This window comes from Mustela lutreola, chromosome 5, assembly GCF_030435805.1.
Source record: "Mustela lutreola isolate mMusLut2 chromosome 5, mMusLut2.pri, whole genome shotgun sequence".
Lineage (NCBI taxonomy): Eukaryota > Metazoa > Chordata > Mammalia > Carnivora > Mustelidae > Mustela > Mustela lutreola.
In genome coordinates this window covers 8,610,974-8,631,423 of record NC_081294.1, presented here as the reverse complement: position 1 = coordinate 8,631,423, position 20,450 = coordinate 8,610,974, and the positions used below count along the sequence as shown (strand labels likewise).

At 43.4% G+C, this 20,450-nt stretch overlaps 1 protein-coding gene across 5 annotated transcripts in view; it reads left to right on the top strand.

The window, feature by feature from the left end:
- Window positions 1-20,450, top strand: part of CTNND2 (catenin delta 2) — a 907,536-nt gene that overhangs the window by 861,681 nt on the left and 25,405 nt on the right. For all 5 annotated transcript variants that reach the window (XM_059173665.1, XM_059173663.1, XM_059173667.1 and 2 more), the window contains one exon: window positions 3,361-3,445. In XM_059173665.1, coding sequence (XP_059029648.1) covers window positions 3,361-3,445 — 85 coding nt within the window. The remainder of the gene's footprint in view (window positions 1-3,360; window positions 3,446-20,450) is intronic.

The window sequence follows — 20,450 nt, the reverse complement described above, 5'->3', positions numbered from 1 at the left end:
TATTGCTTCTCAACAGCCTTAAAAGGAATCCAGAAGAATTATTTTGAATCTTAACATAAAACTCACCACTTCACTCAATTTTGTTGACATGAGTCACTGAGATTCCCAAGGCCTTCTGGACACGTTTCAGTGAAATAGGAATTCTTTCTTGAAAAGAGAGTTTTTAAAACTGGGAATTAGTTAATAACTAGAAAAGGGAGGGATAGCAGTTTGCTGTAGTTAATTTACAAAATCCTTGCAAGTATGTGCTCCCTAAAACGTTCTTAAAGAATTATTATCAGACATAAGTTTAATGATTTTAAAATTTCAGATAGTAGGATAAAACACAGGGGGGAAAATGTGCCTATCTGTGATTCTCCATTTTTAATGCATTTGTGTGTTTTATTTCTAAATATACACAAACTTAAACATGCCATGCTATTAATGAATCAGACTAGTGAGGTGCCAGTCACAGTCTGTTTGAACTGGAGCTTGCTAATACAGCCACCAGGACTGGGGTGAATACCCATTACCAATTGCAACAACTGATATCCTCAGTCACCCCTAATTTCACAACTTAGTGAAGATCAGATATTGTGATCTTATAGGAATCTTATACTACCATTTTCATGTCTTGACAACTTAAACTATTCTTTTCACATCATTTTAAATACACATTTATGGACATCCTGTCACATCCATTTATTTCAAAAGTACATTTGTGTTTTTTCTAATTTTAAAAATTATATAGGAAATAGTGTATTGAATGTGTCACTGTATTTTGTCATAAGACTGAAAAGCTGTTAACATTCTCAACTGTTACTTGTCAGTAAGGAGCTGTGTATTGTGGCTTCGGCTATAGTCACTTGTCACATTAGAAACTCTCAATTGTTCAAGTCCTTCAGTCAACAGTTATAGTTGTTCAAGCAGAAGTTGCTATGGTACCAGTCTAGTGATGGACTTTTAAAGTCTAAAAAAAGCAATGTTTGTTTGACCTTCACATGCTAGTATGACACTGTAGTATATTGGCATTTTAATTGAGAGGTTAAAACCCGGGGTTCATTACACACTCATAGTCTTTTTCTATTTTGTAACTAAGCAAGAAGTAGAACAAAAAATTACACTGTTTTCAAGGAATTTTGCATACTAAGTATGTCTCAACTACCTTACCACTACCTGAATATTCATGTATGTTCCTCAAGAGTTGCTTGACTATTGTCATGGATAAATAACTGGCTAACAGTGATAAAATACAGCAAAACATAACAGCACTGTTCAGCATCGATTACATAAGATTAACATGTCCCTGTAGCTGCAAACATGAAAAGCTCTAAAAGTCTGTCTTTAAATCAAAGGAATTTAATACTACATTTAGAGCATGACACTAGCATAAATTATACAGTCATTGAGTGGCCATCCATTTTAGTAAAGGAAAATACATATGTTACTTAGATATAGTTCATCTTTCATAGAGAAAAAAGTTTGGAATTTACTTTCTTTTTTCCTTTAAAAGTACATGATATATGCAACAATGCATGACTTGTTGAACACTACATCTGAAAGTAGTGATGTACTATATGTTGGATAATTTAAATTTAAAAAAAAAGAAAACCAAAAGTAATAAATGAATGAATGAATACAAATACATGATATGACTAGCATTTTCAAACACAGCCAAGTTGAATTCCATCTCGGCAATAAAAATAGGAAGAATGATTGTTACTATGACCAGTAAGTAGAGGGAGGAAGGAACCTTGAGCTTACTTGGTCTAAATTGCAAGCTCAGAGATCCAGGAATGTAGACACACATCATGGACCATTTATTAACATCGTATAATTCCAATCCAACGTGCATAGCTTCACAACAGCCACTTAATCTGGCTCTCGAATCCAACCTCAACCTCATCCCATCTCACCATCTGCTCACTTTCTATCTCAAAAGCCATTTTATTTCAAAGGCATTTTTGGTCTCCATTCAGATTTTCCCTTCTGGGAGTCCTTGGGCGGCCACAGCACAGGTCAGGGGCGGACTTTACATTGGGGTCCTTGTGAATGGTTATGTCCTGCCTGATTCTAGGCATCACCATACACATAGACCAGGGATCAGCAATCTATGGCCCAGGGTCCAAATCCCACCCACCTCCTACCTATGTAAATAACATTTGCTGGGAATGCAGCCATCTCCACTCACTGACATGTTATTTATGATGCCCCTCATGCTACAGTTGCAGAGCTGAGTAGCTGCGATCGAGACCATATGGCCCCCCAAAGTGGAGAACATTTATTATCTGACCCTTTAGGAAAAAAAATATGCCAGCTCCTGAGACAGGCCGTGGTGTCACTGGCAACCAGTAGAGCTGTGCAGCTGGTTATGGAATGAGCAGTTAGAATAGAACATCTACAGGTAATTAACAATTTCCCTGTTGAAATTCCAAGGATCTGATCAAATGAAATCAACATTACTTTATGGACCTCATGTCGTTTTTTATTAATTATTTTTATTAACGCATAATGTATTATTCGCCCCAGGGGTACAGGTTTATGAACCGTCAGACTTACACACTTCACAGCACTCACCATATCACATACCCTCCCCAGTGTCCATAACCCAACCACCTGGACCTCATGTCTTTTTTAAGACACAGATGGGCACTGACCCCAAAGTCAAAATATTGAGCTAGCATTGCATAGCAATTTTAAAGCCATGACTTGAGAAAATGCTAAGTACCACTAGTCCAAAGGTTTATGTGATTTTAGTTTCTCCCCATGATCCACAGGAAGGAACTGTAATTGCACGCAGGGCTTTATCTATAGATGTTCCTTTATCTATCCTTTATCTATACATGCATTTCTCTGTGTAAGCATAAGAGAGGATGTGCACACCTCTTCCTCTGCTGTCCATCCCTCAGGCAAATGGAGAGCAATTCCCCATCACCTCGCAGGCATGTAGAGCCAACACTCTATATGCCCTCCTGCTTCAGTTGAGAAAATGAGTATTTTGTTTTCTTCTTATCTACACAGATGTTACACAACATAGCCATTAAAACACCTGACCCTGGCCCTTACTGATCACTATTTTTCTCTTCTTTCTGTTCCACTACATCTGCATTCAGACTCAAGGCTCTGCTCTTCCTTTTGCATTTGGAAAATCCTTTGCCACACTGAATGCATTCCTCTCTCTTGTCCTCATAGGTGTGTTGAGGAGAGTAAGGTTGCAGACTAGTAGACCATCCCCTGCACTCCCCTGACTGAGAAGGAAAGAGCCAGAAGCCATCAGGACATGATTCCTATAATTTTTTTAAATTCCTGATGAGTCAACATCCATTTGAAGCCCAGCTGCCCCACTTCACCACCTTACATGTCTTGTTGTTTCTTTTCCAGACACTCTCCAAAAGTGGTCAAGGCTGCATCTCAGGTCCTAAACAGCATGTGGCAGTACCGAGATCTGAGGAGTCTCTACAAAAAGGTAGTGTTTGTCTTACCTTCTTGCTTCATGGTTCACACATGTCCTGAGACCACAGACCCAGTATTGGATCATAACAAGGTGCATCATAGATATGGAAAGGACTTGTCCAACAATCTGAGTAACTGAAATACAACTAAAGCAAGGCAATCAATGAGGAAGCAGAAGCGAGGGTCACTAAGAGTCCCTGGACAGACACTAAAATCCATGAATCTTCTGGATTGGACAGACCTATGCTCATAGGGTCTTACCCGAGATTGTCCTATGGAAAAGGAAATAAGCATCTTTTCCTCAGTGTCCATATTATACAATAGACTAAAAATTAATGAACTGAGTAATTTTTCAAAAAAAAAAAAAAAAAGCATAGACATTGGCAATAATGTTAGAGAGAAGATGAAAAAATATGTATATATATGGCAATTCAGGAAGCTGAGAAGTATCATAGCCCAAGAACAAGGAGGAGAAGACCTGAGAGCTAGCCCTATGTGCCTAGCCCTGACCCTCACTGAGTCACTACACATGGGGAGAGGGCTGATGTTCCTGATGGTGGCTGCATATTAGGGGAAGAAGCTTGGCATTTGTCCAGCACACTCTCAGAAGTCAGGAGTTACCATAAACCAGGAGTTTATATTATACATTTCACAGGGATGTTCATCTCCAAAATGGTTTAAAAATAATATCATCAAGGAAAAATGTCACATCTAGACACTTTTATTCTATACCTCATTTCCAAGGGATGCTAAATAAAGGGTGTGTAACTCTTTTCAGTTAAAAGGGGAGCATTTTTTTTAAGTGTATCCAGAAGTTGTTCTTATTGTGATCAGACTGGCAAATGTGGGTAGTTTAAATGACTCATAATCACATGATAGATTTGAGGGAACAGATAGGCATAGAGAGCATCCCTAGTCACAGGGAGCACCCTGTAGGCTTGGGTCTTGCTAGAGAGTAGAAAACCCAAGCAGGTCTGGGAGAGGGGCCTGGGCTTCCTCACCAACTGCCCAGAGCACCTCCTTGCAGCCCCCTGGCCACCTCCATGGAGGAGGAGAGGGAGCCAGAGTCACTGCTTCTTTCATCCTCTGCCTATGAGTCTCGAGGTGGGCATATGGGAATGCTGCAAAAGGTTCACACCACAGACAGTAAGACCTGTCTTGCCAGAGGGAAAATCTGTCTTTTTCTAAGCCAGTGGGAAACAGTAAATATTTAATAATGGGTTCTACTAAGTTAGAGTCTTTTTCTAGACTTTCCCCTAGGCCTTTCTATTTCCCTTATGCTCTCATTACTTTGCACCTTTTTTTTTTTTTTAAACAAATTTAGCCTATATATTTCTCTTTCAAGATTCTCCCATTTGTTAAAAGCAAGGTTTATGTTGAGACAGAGATGGCAAAATATAGTGTTCGGGGAGTGTTGTAGATAGATTATATTCTTTTCTAAATATTTTGCATGTTTGGATAAGCCCTTCTCTCAGATGTTTTGAGTCACATTTTGTTTTGCTTGAAATCGCATCCCAGTGTCCCTACTTAGTTCCTTCATGGACTCCTCCAGGAGCCAAATGAATTCTCTCCCAGGGCAGGATCCTTCAGCTCAACAGGCAGCTGGACAAGAAGAACTTGATATAAATGAGAAGGGAACTGGTTGTTCTGAGTCACTGGCTCCAGAAACTCGAAGAAATATTACTGCCTCAAATAAGCTCCACTTTCCCTTGGATCTTGAACAGTTCTTTGCTGAAATACACCTTACCCTACTTATGTGCATTGAAGGGAAACTGCTTTTAGAGACTCTACAAGTTATTGGTTGAATGGTAGTGTGAGTTTTCCATCTTAGTTTTTTTTCTAGGTTGGTAGTAGAGTTCAAAAGTGTAATTGTCTTTTTGTTTTCATGAAGAAAAAGAATGTGTTGACAGGAATTTAATGGAGCTAAAAATCAAGAGCTCAAGATGGTTTAAAATGTGTTTCCTGTGAGGACGTTCAAGGAGGATGATCTGGAGAAACTGCTGCTGATGTTTTCAGTGGACCCATGGTGATGTTTTTAGTTGACCTTTGATTTAAAAAGGTGGAGAAAGAGCCGTTCTTAATAATTTCCAAATTATGCAGTTGTGAAATGAAATGAGGACCTTTATGCTCAATATCATAATAGCAAAGATCAAAATTCTCAAAAGCTTTTCTTTTTTGAAAAATCTTTTGGTAAGAAGACCAAATTCATTCATCCTTATGAATTGTTGTTAATCAGTGGGGAAATAGATTTCCTTTTTGTTCTTCCTTGACAATTTACATATCATTGAAAAAAACTTCTGATCCATATCTTTTAATTCTCTATGCTTCAAATCTGTTTATTAAACATCTATTATAGGCTTAAAGAAAGAATAGTTTCAGGGAAAACCTAAGACAAGGAAGCAGCAAATGTGGGTAAAAATGAAGTATGGAATAATTACTGGTAACTTCATTAGTTTCAGAAATATGTTCTATAGACTTGCTGAATGAATTAGGGGTAGGAAAATTATCGAGCAAAATCTTGACAAATTATTGGAGGTTGCATAAAGCTTAAGGGCATTATGCATAAGAGGAAAACTTGAGTAGGGAGAGAGAAATTGAAATGAAAATGGCATATCTATTGGACAGAATTAAAGATCCATCTGGACTTTAGGCACAGTGGCTAGAATCTCATTTCATTAGCTCAATGACTTTATTTTACTTTGAGAGACACATTTAATAAATCAGAATATTCTTCCAACCAGGTGTGTTGACCAATACAAAATTACGTTTGATTCCTGAGACATGGTGAGCAAAACATATTTGTGTTGTCTGAACCTTCAATTTCAGGGAGGCTTGGACTTCTGACTTTTCTCCCCAAAGGAAAATATATAATTGTAGAAGAATGTTATCACATATTTCATCACCACCTGTTTTTTTTTTTTTTAACAAGTCCTTAAGTTTGGATAACCACAAATACAACCTTAAATTTTTTTTTTCAGCTGCATCATCCCAGAGACTGTTTTCTAAAGGAAAATAAGGTGACCCTTAGGAGGAGACTTGATATAGGGATGGAAGAGAAACTGGAGGTCATCAGTTCTTGACTTTTGGGAAACTGTACTTTAAGAAAATAAGGTCACTGATATAATGGGGTGCTTACGTTTGATTAGGCTGAGAACTGTTGGGAGAGCTGGTTTGGGGAGAAAGGAAACAAAAATCAAGGAGAAGGAGACATAGAATTATAAGATTACAGAAATCATTGTTTGTAAACCCTTATATAAAACCTTGCCTTTGTAGGAAAAGTTCCCTATCTCATTCATCTCTCATTCCAGCCCACAAGGAGAGAGAAAGGAGAAGTGAGGACCAGTTATGTCCTTGTAAGCAAGTGATACAAAAAATTTCTGGGCTTCTGCTCACATCCCTGGACCAAGAACTCAGTCACATGACCACACCCAGCTGCAAGGCAGGACAGGAAGAGTGGGCAGCCAGGATCCTTGCTGAACTTTATGGCAGGAGGAAGGTAGCTCCTTTACTGAAAGAAGAAGGTGGTATCAGCTCCTATAGTCATTTCCTTGTGTTCAAATACATTTAATATAAATTGCATTCACCGTCTAATGAGGCCTATTATTCCATTTCAGGATGGCTGTAGTCATTCATAACTTCTTACTTGCATTAAGTAAAAATCTATCAGCAGCTTCCGCCCTCCAGTGCCATTCTGAAAAGCCTAATTTCTCTTCTCTGTGATAGCCTTCCTGCATTTGAAGTAGCCATTCTGTCTCCAAGAGGTCATCCCTGTTCAGGCCCGACATGCTCAGTTCTAATATATCAGCATTTCCACAACCTTCACCAGAGACTCTCATGTTTTGCTACACCCATGCGGGTTTGTCAGATCCTTTCTGAAAAGTCGCACCCCCGGATGAGTATACTCTTCCAAGTTTAGCTCAAGCAGAAGAAAGAGAGGGACACTGCTTCCCTGATGCGAGACACTCACCTGCTAACGAGGCTTGAGAGCAAGTCAGTGCCGGAAGGACAGGACTTAGAATCAATGGCCAGAGACTCAACGTACAGCATAACTAGGCAAGCTCCCTGCCTATCAGGTAGGGACTGACTTCGGGCAGCCTGTGGCGCCTTCCTGCTGATGGACAGTGGGTAGACTTTTGGTTCACTGGGTCTCACTGTCAGTGCTCACAGATGTGCTGGGGCATCTGGAATGTCCTCAGAGCCCTATGGATTTGGGAGGCTGGGGCCTCCTTGATGCCTGCCTTCTGCCTTGCATGCTGGTCTGTAACTTTCAGCCGGGGTGTCAGAGACCCTGCACATCCTTTCATGGACATGGCGGGCATCTCCCCATCGGTCCCATCCCTGTCCCTTGCTTTTCTCAATCATGAAGTAAATGCCATGACACATGGCCCAGTGGGATTGGTGGTTGTGCCTGATGGGACAGTAGTCATCATCAAAGAACTTTGTAAACTGGAAAGTCATGTACCAATGGGAGCTCTTGCTGTTAGTTCTGAAAACCGTTCATGCCATTTGGCTGCCGAATGCTCTCTGCCATCCTGTCCCCTGGGAGCTGGATATTTGGATGCAGGGGTTTTTCATTTTGTTGTTGTCATCACAATCATCATTATTGCTTCCAAATTTTCACAGCTCTCTCCCCCTTGGTTTCTCCACCCTCTCTCTTGCCAACCCGTAGAGACCTCTCCAGTGCCCGGCTTGCACTCCAGGGGTATAAGTAAATCAGATTACATAGGCCTTTATAAGAAGGCCAGTAATGACAATGCTAGTTGCCATGGTTTTAGAAGATAATTATATGCTATTATTTCATATAGTGCTAATCTGTGTGTGTGCGGGTCAGCTGTGCTAAAGGCTAATGTTAGGGAGGATCACAGAGACATCTAGGACTGCAATAAGCAGTCTGACTTAGTCAAGAGCATGCCATGTTTCCCTGATAAGAGGTCCTGCTGTGATCCTGTACGTTTCTAGTCTGAACACCATGTAGTAAAATCGTCTCACTCACAGAAATAGCCTTCAGGCGACTCTTAGGACATCACTGTCCCCTGAGTTACCTCAAATTGTCTGATGGCTGCTTCTCCATCCTTCTTGGATTCATCTTCCCATTCATTCTCAAATGTTGATATCCCCCCAGGTTTTGTATCTAAACCTTTCTTATCTCACACACGACCTCCTCTCCTGGCCTCAGTTACCACCCACCTCTACGAGTCTCCCAAATCTGTTTCTCTATATATCTGGCCACCTGTTGGATAACTTACTCACATTCCCAGAGCACCTTGAACAAAACCAGATCTCACACCAGCCTACGGTTCTGGGTTCGAGTCCTCTTCTTGCAACCTCCTTCCCCTAAACCCATACTCGGGAACCATCACTTGCTCTCACCTCTCCCTCACGTGTCTGCATCCAGTGCCACACGTCTGCCTCCATCCACTTCTCTCTATGGTCATGGCCAGGAAGCGTGCTTTGTTCCTCTGGATCATTGCCACAGACCCCTAAGTGGACTCACCACCTTCGGGCTCCCTACTCTCCAGGCCAGTCTCCAAAGGACAGCCAGGGGGAGCTTTTTAAAAAGAAAATTTGACTAAATGACTCTTTGGGACCATACGTTCCTATGGCTCCCTTTGCCTTAGGACAGAGTCCAAACATCTCAACACAGTTCATGAGACCTTCCAGGAGCATCTCATCCCCAGCCCATCCCGGGCCTTCTACCTACATTTGACCACCAGCTGTACTAAATCTCTGTGTCCCCTGTTCAGTTTCCCTCCCCCTTCCCCGCCACCCTCCATGGTCTGCCCCACCAGTACTCCAATCAGCACCCTACTTGCCCACCTAATCTTCTTCATTTTTCCTATAGTTTTGTATTACCCTCCCTGGAAATCATCTCCCTGACCTCTTCACCAGGGCTGCATTAAGGTCATTCCTTAGTAATCTAAAGTGATGGGAAGGTATATTTGTTTGAATGAATAAAAAAGTTTTAATTCAAACTTGTAAAGGATGGTTTTTAAGCATTATGAATAGAATTATGAGCTTACAGCAAAATATGTCACCACAGAAGGTGCTATAATATTTAACATGTAGGTAGGATTTATTTGTACTATTATAGAAAACAATTTTCTTCCTTGGTTCAAATGTTAATTGTGGGAGGATTTGAATTATGAACTTCTATTACAAGTCATTTCTTAAGAGAAATTGCAATGAAATTTGCCTCCAACTCTAGTACAATTAAAATACCAACTCCTAATGAGCAAAATTCTGAATTCCATGCAAAATGAGCAAACACTGCGTGAAAGAGCCTGCTTTACTCTGTGCTAGAAAATAGGAATAAAGAAAATGAAATAAATCATATCTGGCCCACTGGCAAAAATAAAGTACAGGACTTAACTTTTTTAAAAATTGAAGTTCTCAGTTTACTTGAACTATTCCGATTACTCTGTTCTCCAAACTTCTAATTCCCCTCTTGGCTGCCAGTGTCTGAAGGTTTTGAATGTAACACACAGCTTAATGATATGGAAAATTGGAATTTATTGCATTCCTAGCCAGTAGAGATCATTGTTTTATTGGTCTTGATGAGGCGTTAGGTCTAAGACCAATTTGGGGGAATCTTCCTGAACACAAAATTCAGTAACAGGATTTGGCTTTAAAATGTATGTGGCCCGTTTTGCTTTCAAGTGTTATTTACTTAGCCATCACTTAAAACCTTAGCTTGTTTACCACTGGGACTCAGATTTGAATGGGTTTTAGCACACTGTTTTTAGGCTTTGGATCCAGATCTTTCTCCAATTCTAGTGAAATAGTATTACATTAATATTTAATCATTAAAAAAGCAAATGAGATCTTCATGTTGGCACCCATATTGGGGCAAAATAACCTCTTTATAAGGAATTCTAGCGAGCAAGCCCAGACATTTCACTAGCTTGACATTTCCCACCTTGGCTGTGGTTGGTGCCTCGGTCATGTTGTCAGCCAGGTGGTCCCCTGCCACCTGCCATGACACCAGTCTCGTGTGGGACTCATTCCTAGAGCCCCAGCTCAGCAGAGCAGGTCCTTGTTATTCTCCAGCGTCTACTTGCACTTCCAGAACCACGTGCTGGCCTCTGGGTCTTGGCAGTCTCAGCTGGAAAGGTGGCTCCATAAAGACTACCCCAGAGAGTTCTGAGAAAAGCATCAGTAGCAACCTAGAGTCACCCCAGGCCATCCTGTGTGATGCCAGGGGACCCTCCTCAGGGCGGTTACTAAGTGAGACATGGAGCTCCAGGTACAGCGGACCTGCTCTGTCCTCTGAGACACAGACGTGTCCTGAGATGAAGGGAACGTAGCAGGAAGATTCAGGGCACCACAGCGGAAATGCTTCTGAGAACTGGGTCCTGAAAGAAGGAGAGCAGGAAGGAGAGGACTTTCTGCTCTTTCATCTGCTTTCTTTTGCCTGGATTCCTGCTGAGAAAACATGCGGGGCTCTTAAAACAGACCCTGCAAAGTTACCCTGGAAAGGGTAGGGCCATTCCTACTGGTAAGTAGGAGGTCACAATTTTTCCAGTCAAATCAAAGCCAGATTAAACGTTGGAATCACACTCCTGCTGATAATCTGGGTTAGAAAGCAAACTAAGTCTTCTCCACTAGTGTTCCTTGCCCAGTGTTTTACAGCTGTGCTCCTATAGCGGCTCCCACCCAGAACATCAGTGTTTTTCACAGTGAGCTTGTGTCTCGAAGAACGTCAGGCTGCTTGGGCTTGAGACCGAGTTAGGTCACGTTTCTCTGGATGGAGATATTGTATTCATTCTTGTCATTTGGATGAAAGAAGCAGAACATAAAACTATCTTTAAATTCCTTCCTTTTATTGTCAAGAAGATAGACTCTCAGGTTGTGCGTGCCATTCAGCCAGTGACTAATGAGCTTGGGTAGGAGTAGAGTCATGCCCTTCACAGCCTGTCTCGCATGGGGCTCCCTTCTCTTACCCCTACTATATTAGTTTCTTTGGCTCTTGCCACCACCGCACTCACAAAACAAGAAATCAGTAAGTAATTATGGATAGGTGAGGGATGCCTGCGGATTTCCTCCAATTTCCAAAACCACAGAGAGAGTGGACACAGCCTTCTTTCAGAGGCCATGACACGCAGTCTCGATGCCCACAAACGGAAGCTGTCGGCTCATGCTTATCCTTCCATCACCCCCATCTTCTGAACACAAAAAATCGGTACTGGGTCCCACTGAGGACTGGACAGATGTTCTGGAAGACGATCAAGAAAAAAACACAACCTGGTCAAAATTCAAAATTTTGACCTTTAAGCTTTGTGGTAAAGAGGACTTTTCACATGTTGCCATTTGAGAATTAATAGGTTTTCACTTTGAGAGTATCTAAGATGGTGTTGGAGGAGCCATAAATCCTCTATGATCATAAATTAAACCACTGAATGTAGAGCTGTCATTTTACCAAGGAAATTGCTTGCCAGGAATTCATTAATCTTTCTGCTGTGCCGGAAAATTCTTCACCATGAGATGACTGGAAGGACATAAGGACGTTTGGCCAGGTTTTAAAACAACCCAAGTCCGGTGTCCTGAAGACTTATCATAGGAACTCCTTGGGTTCTTTCTGTTCTAAATCACTTAATGTCAAGTTGGGGTAAAAAACAAAAAGGCAGAGGTTAAACTCAGCCCTGGTACTGTCTGCTCCATAAATCCAGGTGTTTGCTTGTTGACGTTTGTGTCGACAAAGAGGTCTTCCTTCATGAGGTCCCCTGACCTCTCTGAGAACTTCTCAGACACTCATCATATGATATCTGTCCAAAAACAAAGGCACAAATGGGAACAGAAGCAAAAATCAATTGTGCAAAAGTGGAAATCGATGCACATGGCAGTTGCTAAACAAGAAGTGACTAAGTTATAGCTCTTCCTGGGATGAATCTCCACGTTGGGCAATCCTGCAGAGCAGCACCCTAATTGAACATTTCCTCCATGCCTCCACTTTTCCACAAGGCTTTACCCATAACATTTTATACCAAAACCTATGAAAATACCCCAGAGACAAAATGCAGGGCAAAAGGATTGAATCAGGGGCTAGAAAACTCACAAAGTTTAAGGTAAGTCTACAAGTATTCTTGTTTTGAACTTGAAGCAATTAACTGTAACCTATGCCACTACCACCACCCCCTACCCCAATTTCTCAGTGGATAGCAGTAGTTGGGATAACATAATGTCTATGGGAGCCTTCATTGCTTGAGCAGGAAGAGTGTGCTTGGTTTCTTCCCCTCTCCCCACCCTCACCTAAGCTGTTCTTACTGTGCCCCAATGTCACCCACCCACCAGGCTCTGTCAGGGAAGGAGGAAGAGAGGAGAGCAGAGTTGAGCCTGCCCTGTGCTTTTGTAGCCTGACATTGCTCCACTCTGCTTTCAAGAGATGCTCATGTTCTAGTTCCTTCTTTCATGGGAGCAGTGGTATGGTTTGCTCAGAAGTACCACCTCCCAACTGAGAACCCCTGTTCTGGAGCTGTCTTCTCCAGCTACCACTCTGATTTCTCCATCAGCCTGAGCCAGGGGGATGCAGATTTTTTGTGCCCCTGTCACACAAGTAGTTTTGGAAGAGGAAGAGTACACTTTGGGAATACACAGCTCTTCACAGGCCTTGGAAGGGGTCCAGGCAGTGGATAGGTCTGAAACAGAAGGTGTTTGAGCTCCATGGTCTGTCCACCCCTGCCACAGAGTCTGTGTGTCCCCCTGCCAGGGGGCACTGAAGACACCAGGCCCTGCAACCCCCACCCTCCAGGGAGTTCATGGTCACGATAAATAGATAGTTCACTCTCATGCTTCAGGAGAGAGAAGATCAGGAACACCCAGTGTGCTGACCACCTCCAAGGACGCTCTCCCCGCTTGCAAGTTCTTTCACTTTTTCTCAGGCCAATTTTGTAGAATCCAGAAATGAGACGTGTGCTAATCCCACAGATTCTATTTTGTCTTTTATCTCGCATAAGAGTGTAACAGTCCTGGTCTGATGTCACATGTCCCAGATCAGGGATTCTAGTTCCTTCTATCAGTACTCACCATCCTGTGCATTCTCCAGCATTGGTCGGCACTCTGTCCATGCTACAAGCAGCTGGAAAGGAAAAGAGCAGAGGAGGGCAGAGCTTAAATACTCTCAGGTCTTCATCACGTGGTCAGATCTCCCTGTGGGGGAGCTGGGAATGAGCCTGACTGAAAAAAGAGCTTTTATTGTACAGTGGGAAAAAATGAAAGAAAGGGTCCCCGAGATGCTTACATCTACAACATTCACGTGATGTGGGCACCAACACCAGTGGTCCTTTTGGTATCAGTTTTTATGAAAACCACATTCTTGAGAGATCCCCCAGTGCTTTCATTTAATTGAAAATGCACCTACAGTAACCTCCAGTTGGCTTCAATTATAAAAACTGTCCCAAGTCCATGAGTGTCCTTAGTCCATGCAGAGAGACCAGTTCGGTGGGGGAGTGAGGAAGAACTGTAGGTTTTCAGACTCTTTTTGTCGCTTGAGCAGTAGAAAGTACATGAGCGGTGCCCCAGAGAAGAAGTGAGGAGGAAACAGGATGGGAATACACCTCAGATGTGTCCTGTGGTTGCTCCTTGACCTGTGGTAGGTACAGAGCCCCTAATGGGCTGTCCACAGTCCCCTGTGATGAGGCTGAAACCCACAGCATCAGAAATATAACATTCACACCAATAGTTTTTTCCTCTGTGCCAGTCTGTACTGTCACACCCCCCATTGTCTCTCCCTCCTTGTATAATAGCATGCGAATCCTCTTGGAGCCATCTTCTTTGTTTAAATTACTGTATTTTATTTAAATTCATTTAATTAACATATAGTGCATTACTCATATCAGAGGTAGAGTTCAGTGATTCATCAGTTGCATAGAATACCCAGTGCTCATTACATCACGTGGCCTCCTGAATGCCCATCCCCCATTTAACCCCATCCCCCTACCCATCTCCCCCCAGTAACCCTCTTCTCCCGCAATGATGTACGTGGGTAGAACTAGAGGGTATTATGCTAAGTGAAATAAGGCAATTTAAAAAGGCAATTATCATATGATCTCACTCGTGTGGAATTTAAGAAACAAAACAGAGGATGATAGGGGAAGGGAGGGAAAAACAAAATAGGATGAAATCAGAGAGGGAGACAAGCAATAAGAGACTCCTAACTATAGGAAACAAACTGGAGCCGTCTTCTTAATGACCATTCCTAGTTACTTCATTCATTCAACACAAGTTTATTGAGTACCTCGTCTATCTTAAGCTCCATTTTAGGTATTGGAAATACAGAAGTGAATATCTACATATTGGAGTAACTTTCCACATACTAGCACTTACTAGCACTTTTATGCATTATTTCTTGGTTGCTTTATTTTATGCTTATCTTTCTCTGGTTCTATTCTAAAATTTTTTTAAAAAATTCTTACTTAATATCCAGGTTTTTTGAAGACTTATCCTCTTTGAGTGAGAACTCTTCGGTGTTGATTTTCCTCTTGTTTTTTCTGCCTCCCCCACTGGTCATTCCTGCTCTTTGTACTTCTGTCTTAAAAACGAGAAATGTCCTCTCCTAACCATCCTCCTCCATGTCCACCTTCCCACTTCCTGTCCTCACATTTCCCGCGCGTCACGGACACGTTTCTGGAAAATCTGGAGTTCTCACTTTCCATTTTATGCTTCAACCCCTGAGGTCTGACATGATGATGCCTGTCCCCGCGCCTCTGTTGAAATTGCTCCTAATTGCAGTGTTCAACTAGCTCCATTGTCTATATTAATCAGGGAAGGCTTCCAGCTGTAACAAGCAGACCTAAACATGCAGTGATGCCACGTGGTGGATTATTTTCCTGCTCATGCAACCATCTGGACAGGTGTGCATGCGGGCAGCTCAGCTCTTCTCTGCACTTTCAGGAGCCCAGAGTCCCCACTGCCTGCTGTAAGGTCCGCCACTGTACCTGGTGATGGCCCATCGCCATCCCCTCATGTCCCATGGGTGATACCTCCATCACATGGCCATAGGCAGCTGCAAGGAAAGCCAGGACCTGGGGCCTAGATGTGTGTCCGGGAACAAAGGAAGTGGATCTGCAAGAGCAGTGAGCGGTCCTGGCCAATCCTCCTCCCTTGCGTGATCTCCACCTGCCTTTCTGCCACCGTGCTTTCCAGCCGGGTTTTTCTCCAACCTTGCGAGACCCTCCACCTCAGGTGTTGTTGTTGTTGTTGTTGTTGTTGTTGTTGTTGTTTTACAGACTCCTAATCTTCCCTGAGGCTTCTTTGTTTTCCACGTTCTACCTTCTACTGTAGATGATCTCATCTGCTCCCATGCCCTTAGAACACAATTGAATGCCAATGGCATCTGCATCTATTCCTCTATACGGTCTTCACTCCTGAATTCAAAGCTTGTATTTTGAGTCACACCTGTGATGTCTCTACTTCAGCGGATGACAAGTTCTGACAGGGCACACACCTGACAAGCAGCTCTTCAGACCTTCCCCGAATCCGTTGTTCTCGCTTCATTGCCCATCTCAGCCAATAGCCCCTCGCCCACCTGGTGGTTCTTTTCAGAAATCCAGTAGTTATCTAAGTGTACATCTTCCTCCCTTATCTCCACCATATTTTGCACCAAGACCTGTGGAGTGTACCTCTCCTGTCTTTATTTCCATCATCATCTGTCACGAGTGCGGGTCCGATTACTGCCTGATTGGTTTTGTGGAGTCTACTTTACCATCTTCAATCTATTTTTCCATTAAGCATTCCGAATCCACTTTGATAAATCCAAATCTAACCTCGTCAGTGTCCTGGTTAAAAGTCTTCAGTAGCTTGCAGTATCTCTCTTACCCATCTCTTAAAGCTCACCTCCCTCTACCCTCCCCTCAATCACTTCCTTTCAGCCACACTGTCTCCCTTGTTCTTCCTGGCAGACGCAAGGCTGTGCCAACCTCACGACCTTTGTACTGCCCGGGCACAGAAAAATGCCTTCCCTCTTCTCCTACCAAACCTGGCTCTTTCCATCTCCATTTAACTGTCACTGGTTCAAGGAAATCTCCCTCTCTCCAATCCTCTAAGGCTGGGAAAGAGCCCTTTCCTTAACGTGTACTTTTTCTTCATGGCTCTTACTGAAAATGTAACATGATGCGATCACATTTTAAATGTCCATCTCCCCGCCATCTCCCTCTCAGGAGTCCTTCCTACCTCCCTCTGCTCTAGCTGCATTCCCAGCATAGTTCCAGGTACTTACTCCTACTTCTGAAATAACTCCAACAAGGCCACTACCCCAGAGCTGAAGTTTAGCAGAAGACACACACAGTGACTCTTCTTCCTTGTCCATGGTCTGTAGCGCTTTCAGGTAGAGTGGAATGTGGAGACCTCGAGGTTAGGCCCCGGGTGAGCTTTGAGCGTACTGACCACTGATGAGTACAGATATAAGAGACTTGACTTTTCAGATGGCAGAGTGGGGCATTCTAGAAGTGAGCCGTTTGGATTCATTAAACCTAAAGACTGGACTTTCTTCTATTCGCCCCAAATTTAACTCTGCCGCAGGAACTAGAACACAAAGGGCATTCATTCTTAAAGATCATCCACCCCGGGCCTTTGTTTTAAGGCCTCAGAAGTGACAACAGGAAACAAAAGACCAAATTGGTCTTTATTCCATTTCCTTTGTGTTTTTTCCGCATTCCTTCAGTTACAGCTAACTCTTGGTAGTTAACAATGGTATGCTTTCTTTGACCAAATTACATACATTTCTTTGCAACTTGTCAAATCTTGGTGATACTGATTTAGAATTAGGCCCATGGCAGTAAATTAAATTCCTGAAATGCATGTACGTGGTATCTGCTTTTTGAAAGATGGTACAAGTTTCCCCCAGATCCGAAAGTAGAGTGCTCCTATGAAACTGTTCAAAGTGAAACCGCATAAAGCAAAGGAACAATTATCATTTCATAAAAGCCAAAATCCTCATCAGATTTCTTTCAGTTAGTGAAAACAGGTTACCAAAATAGGTCTTTCGTAAGAGAAAAGTGGCATAAAGCGAACTTTCAGATAGTGGTGAGAACCTGTACTACGGAAGACTCCACATTTACTGTACCTTTAAGCATCCGAATCAATTTAATTAAATTCCATTAGAAGCACCAGAGCTGAAACAAACTAATATGAAAACAACTGGTACGCCAGGAGGTATTTATTTCTGTATTAAACTGCAAATACTCCCTCTTGGCCCTTAAGTTTTCACTTCAGTATTTAACTCTACCAGCTTTTGCTGTCGAATTGTTGAAGGAATTCATTTTAATGAATCTTTAACAAACATTTCACCTTAGAAAGAGGCGGAAGCTCGTTTTATTAGAGCAAAGGGAAGCTGAAGTTTCACTGACATGGAAAAATCTGGCTTCGGTTTCAATCACACAGACTGTGGATACTTCAGCTTTTTTTCTACATAATACCTTTTACTGAAATAAGTGTGTCTGCATAAGGACCACTAATCTGGAATCCCTTCTTTCTCTGCTTCATGTGTGATGACATTAATAGGTTTCGTCCACTGAAAAATGACTAGAAAACCAGCACAAATTGTGAGCAATCAAGTTTTTCATAAGAGAGCCGTAATATCTTAGCTGGTTACCTTTTTCAGAGGATGACAACACGTCTTGTTTTGACTTTCATCTGAAAAATAGGTTCCTGATGAAGAAGTCCCGTTAGTGAATGCGGTTAACAAGCTCTAAGAGTTCGAGTTAGAATGAGTGGATGAGCTTGGGTTGCTGAAAGCCCAGAGGATTTCTACCACGCTTTCTTTCTATCTCAAGTCACTCACGGCAAATTAGAATTGACAGGCGTTATGGACTGAGAGCCTTCAAGGACAGCTAACGCCAAAAACTTGTGTTTGTTACTCCTGAATCGAATAGGCTCTGTGTGCCCACTGAGAAATCCTTGTCTAGAGGCAGAGAAAATCTCACCAGATTAAGGAGGTTCTGGAGCTGTTTTCAAAAAGGAGGAAAAACGTCAATGACCATATACCGAGGGACTCACCGGGTCCTATTATATATTTTTGGTCCCAACAGAGATCTGGCTCAGGGCAAATCACAGCTCTTTTCCATTTTCAAGGTTAATTATTTACTGAAGCTTTTGTCCAAGTCAGAGATGTCACTTAGCATTAGAGAAGATTCCTTAACCCTGAACCCTAAGCGTAGAAGCTAAAACCTCCAGAAGCACTTTGGAAAGGGACCTGTAAATGGGAACATCGCATGTAACGTATCATTAAATGGACATTCAGGAACCCCGTCACCCTCCACCCCAAAGAGCACCCTCTTGCCGAGGTCAGAGACCACAGGGGAACTTAGGAGAAACTCCCATTTCCTCCCATGGCATCTCTTAAAGTCCATGACTGAGGATTTAACCCCTTTCTTGCTCTCTAATCACCAAATCCTCTGGACAGCCCCTGAGTGTTTTCTCGGCCTCCCCGATCTCTGTAAACGCAGGGTAGAGACAGAGCAGCCTCTGCCCGTATCCTTTCCCTCCTCTTGCCTCTGCCTCAGGACAGTGTCTTCCTGTCCTGGGCCCCACTGCTCTGATTCAGCATGGGGGCCCGGGGCATGGGGGCTCAGCTGGGTGACAGGATGCTCCCTGGCAGTTCGGGTTGGGGGACCTGGGCTGGGGGGGGCAGTCAATCTCTGGACACTCCCCGTGGTTCCACGTCATTCCATTTTACAGACTACACCCCACGCCCCCCGTTGGCATGCCCTGCATCCCACTTTCTTTCTGGGGCAGTGACTCTGGGTGTCCGTCTTCCGAGGCCAGGACTGTCCCTACAGGTGACCCACTCAGACACCAGCCCTTCGGTCTCTGGAGGTGGGGGGGGGGGGCAGTCACGTTCCTGCAGTAGGCGTGGACTTTGGCGTCCAACTTCAAAAGAAATCAGAGCAAAGCTAACGGAGAACAGGAGGCGCTCGCCCCTTCTCCCCTTTCTTCCTGGCTCTGGGAAAGATTAGCATTTGGGGGGACGGAAGGGGCCTGAGCTGTGGAGAGGGCCTGGTGTCGTCTGAGCTGCAGGATGCAGACAGCAGGAGACATGGGCGGTGCATCCATGCTCGGGTGCGTGCTGCGGCGGGGTCGGCGCCGATCGGGCCAGATGCGACAGGTAGGACTGTGTTTCAAATTATCTACAAGACTGCGTAATGAGCAGGCAGTTTCATAATTCCTCACCCTGAAACAGCAGCAGCTGAGGGAAATGTTACCGTTGAATGGAGCAGACAAGCCAGAGGCCCTTTTTTTTTTTTTTTTTAAGGACCATTTTACCTAAACTGAGCCAGCGTTCAGCTCAGCAGTGAGCATGTCATAAAAGACAGATATGCCCACAGCAGGAGATGATACTGGCAAGGTCACTCAAAGCTAAGACTAAAAACAAAAAAAAAAATCATAAAGTTCTGATCACCTTCGTTTGTTACGGGACAATAGAGGAAAGGAACCGCAGAGGCCAGCTGCAAAGCCAATGACATTATCATTTGTTTTCCAGTAATTAATGCAGGCATTTTGAATCACTGGATCCAACAAGAATTTATCGAGCATCTCTGTGTTGCAGGCATTGTGCCAGGGACCAGGGCTTCAGAAATAAATAAAGCCCAAGAGTGCTTCGCCGACTACAGTAGTCTATAGTGTGGTCTCCAAGTGGTTTGTTCACAGTGGGCGGGGGAAAAAAATGCAGCCAAAGCTGCCCTGAACCTGGCAGGCGTGATCCCTTGAGCAGTAGGGATTTAATGAGCATGTAGTGCCTGCTTCCTGTTTACGCAGCACGGAAGTGGGCAGGATAAGTGAGATTCAACCGGGGGCCGCAGGGTAGGGGCGGTGCGGGGTGGCGGAGCTGCCTGATCAGAGGTGTGGACGTGTGACGTTGAATCACGTGGCCGTGGTTGCTGGGTCATCAGGTATGGTTGGGGCTCAGGGCTGTGTGTATGTGGCAGCTCTCTGCTCGGAGGTTGGGATCTACTGTTGTTCCTCAGAAGTCAGGCTTGAAAACGCCTTACCTGACGTTCCCCAGCGGACTCAGAGCCTTGAGGGCCTCC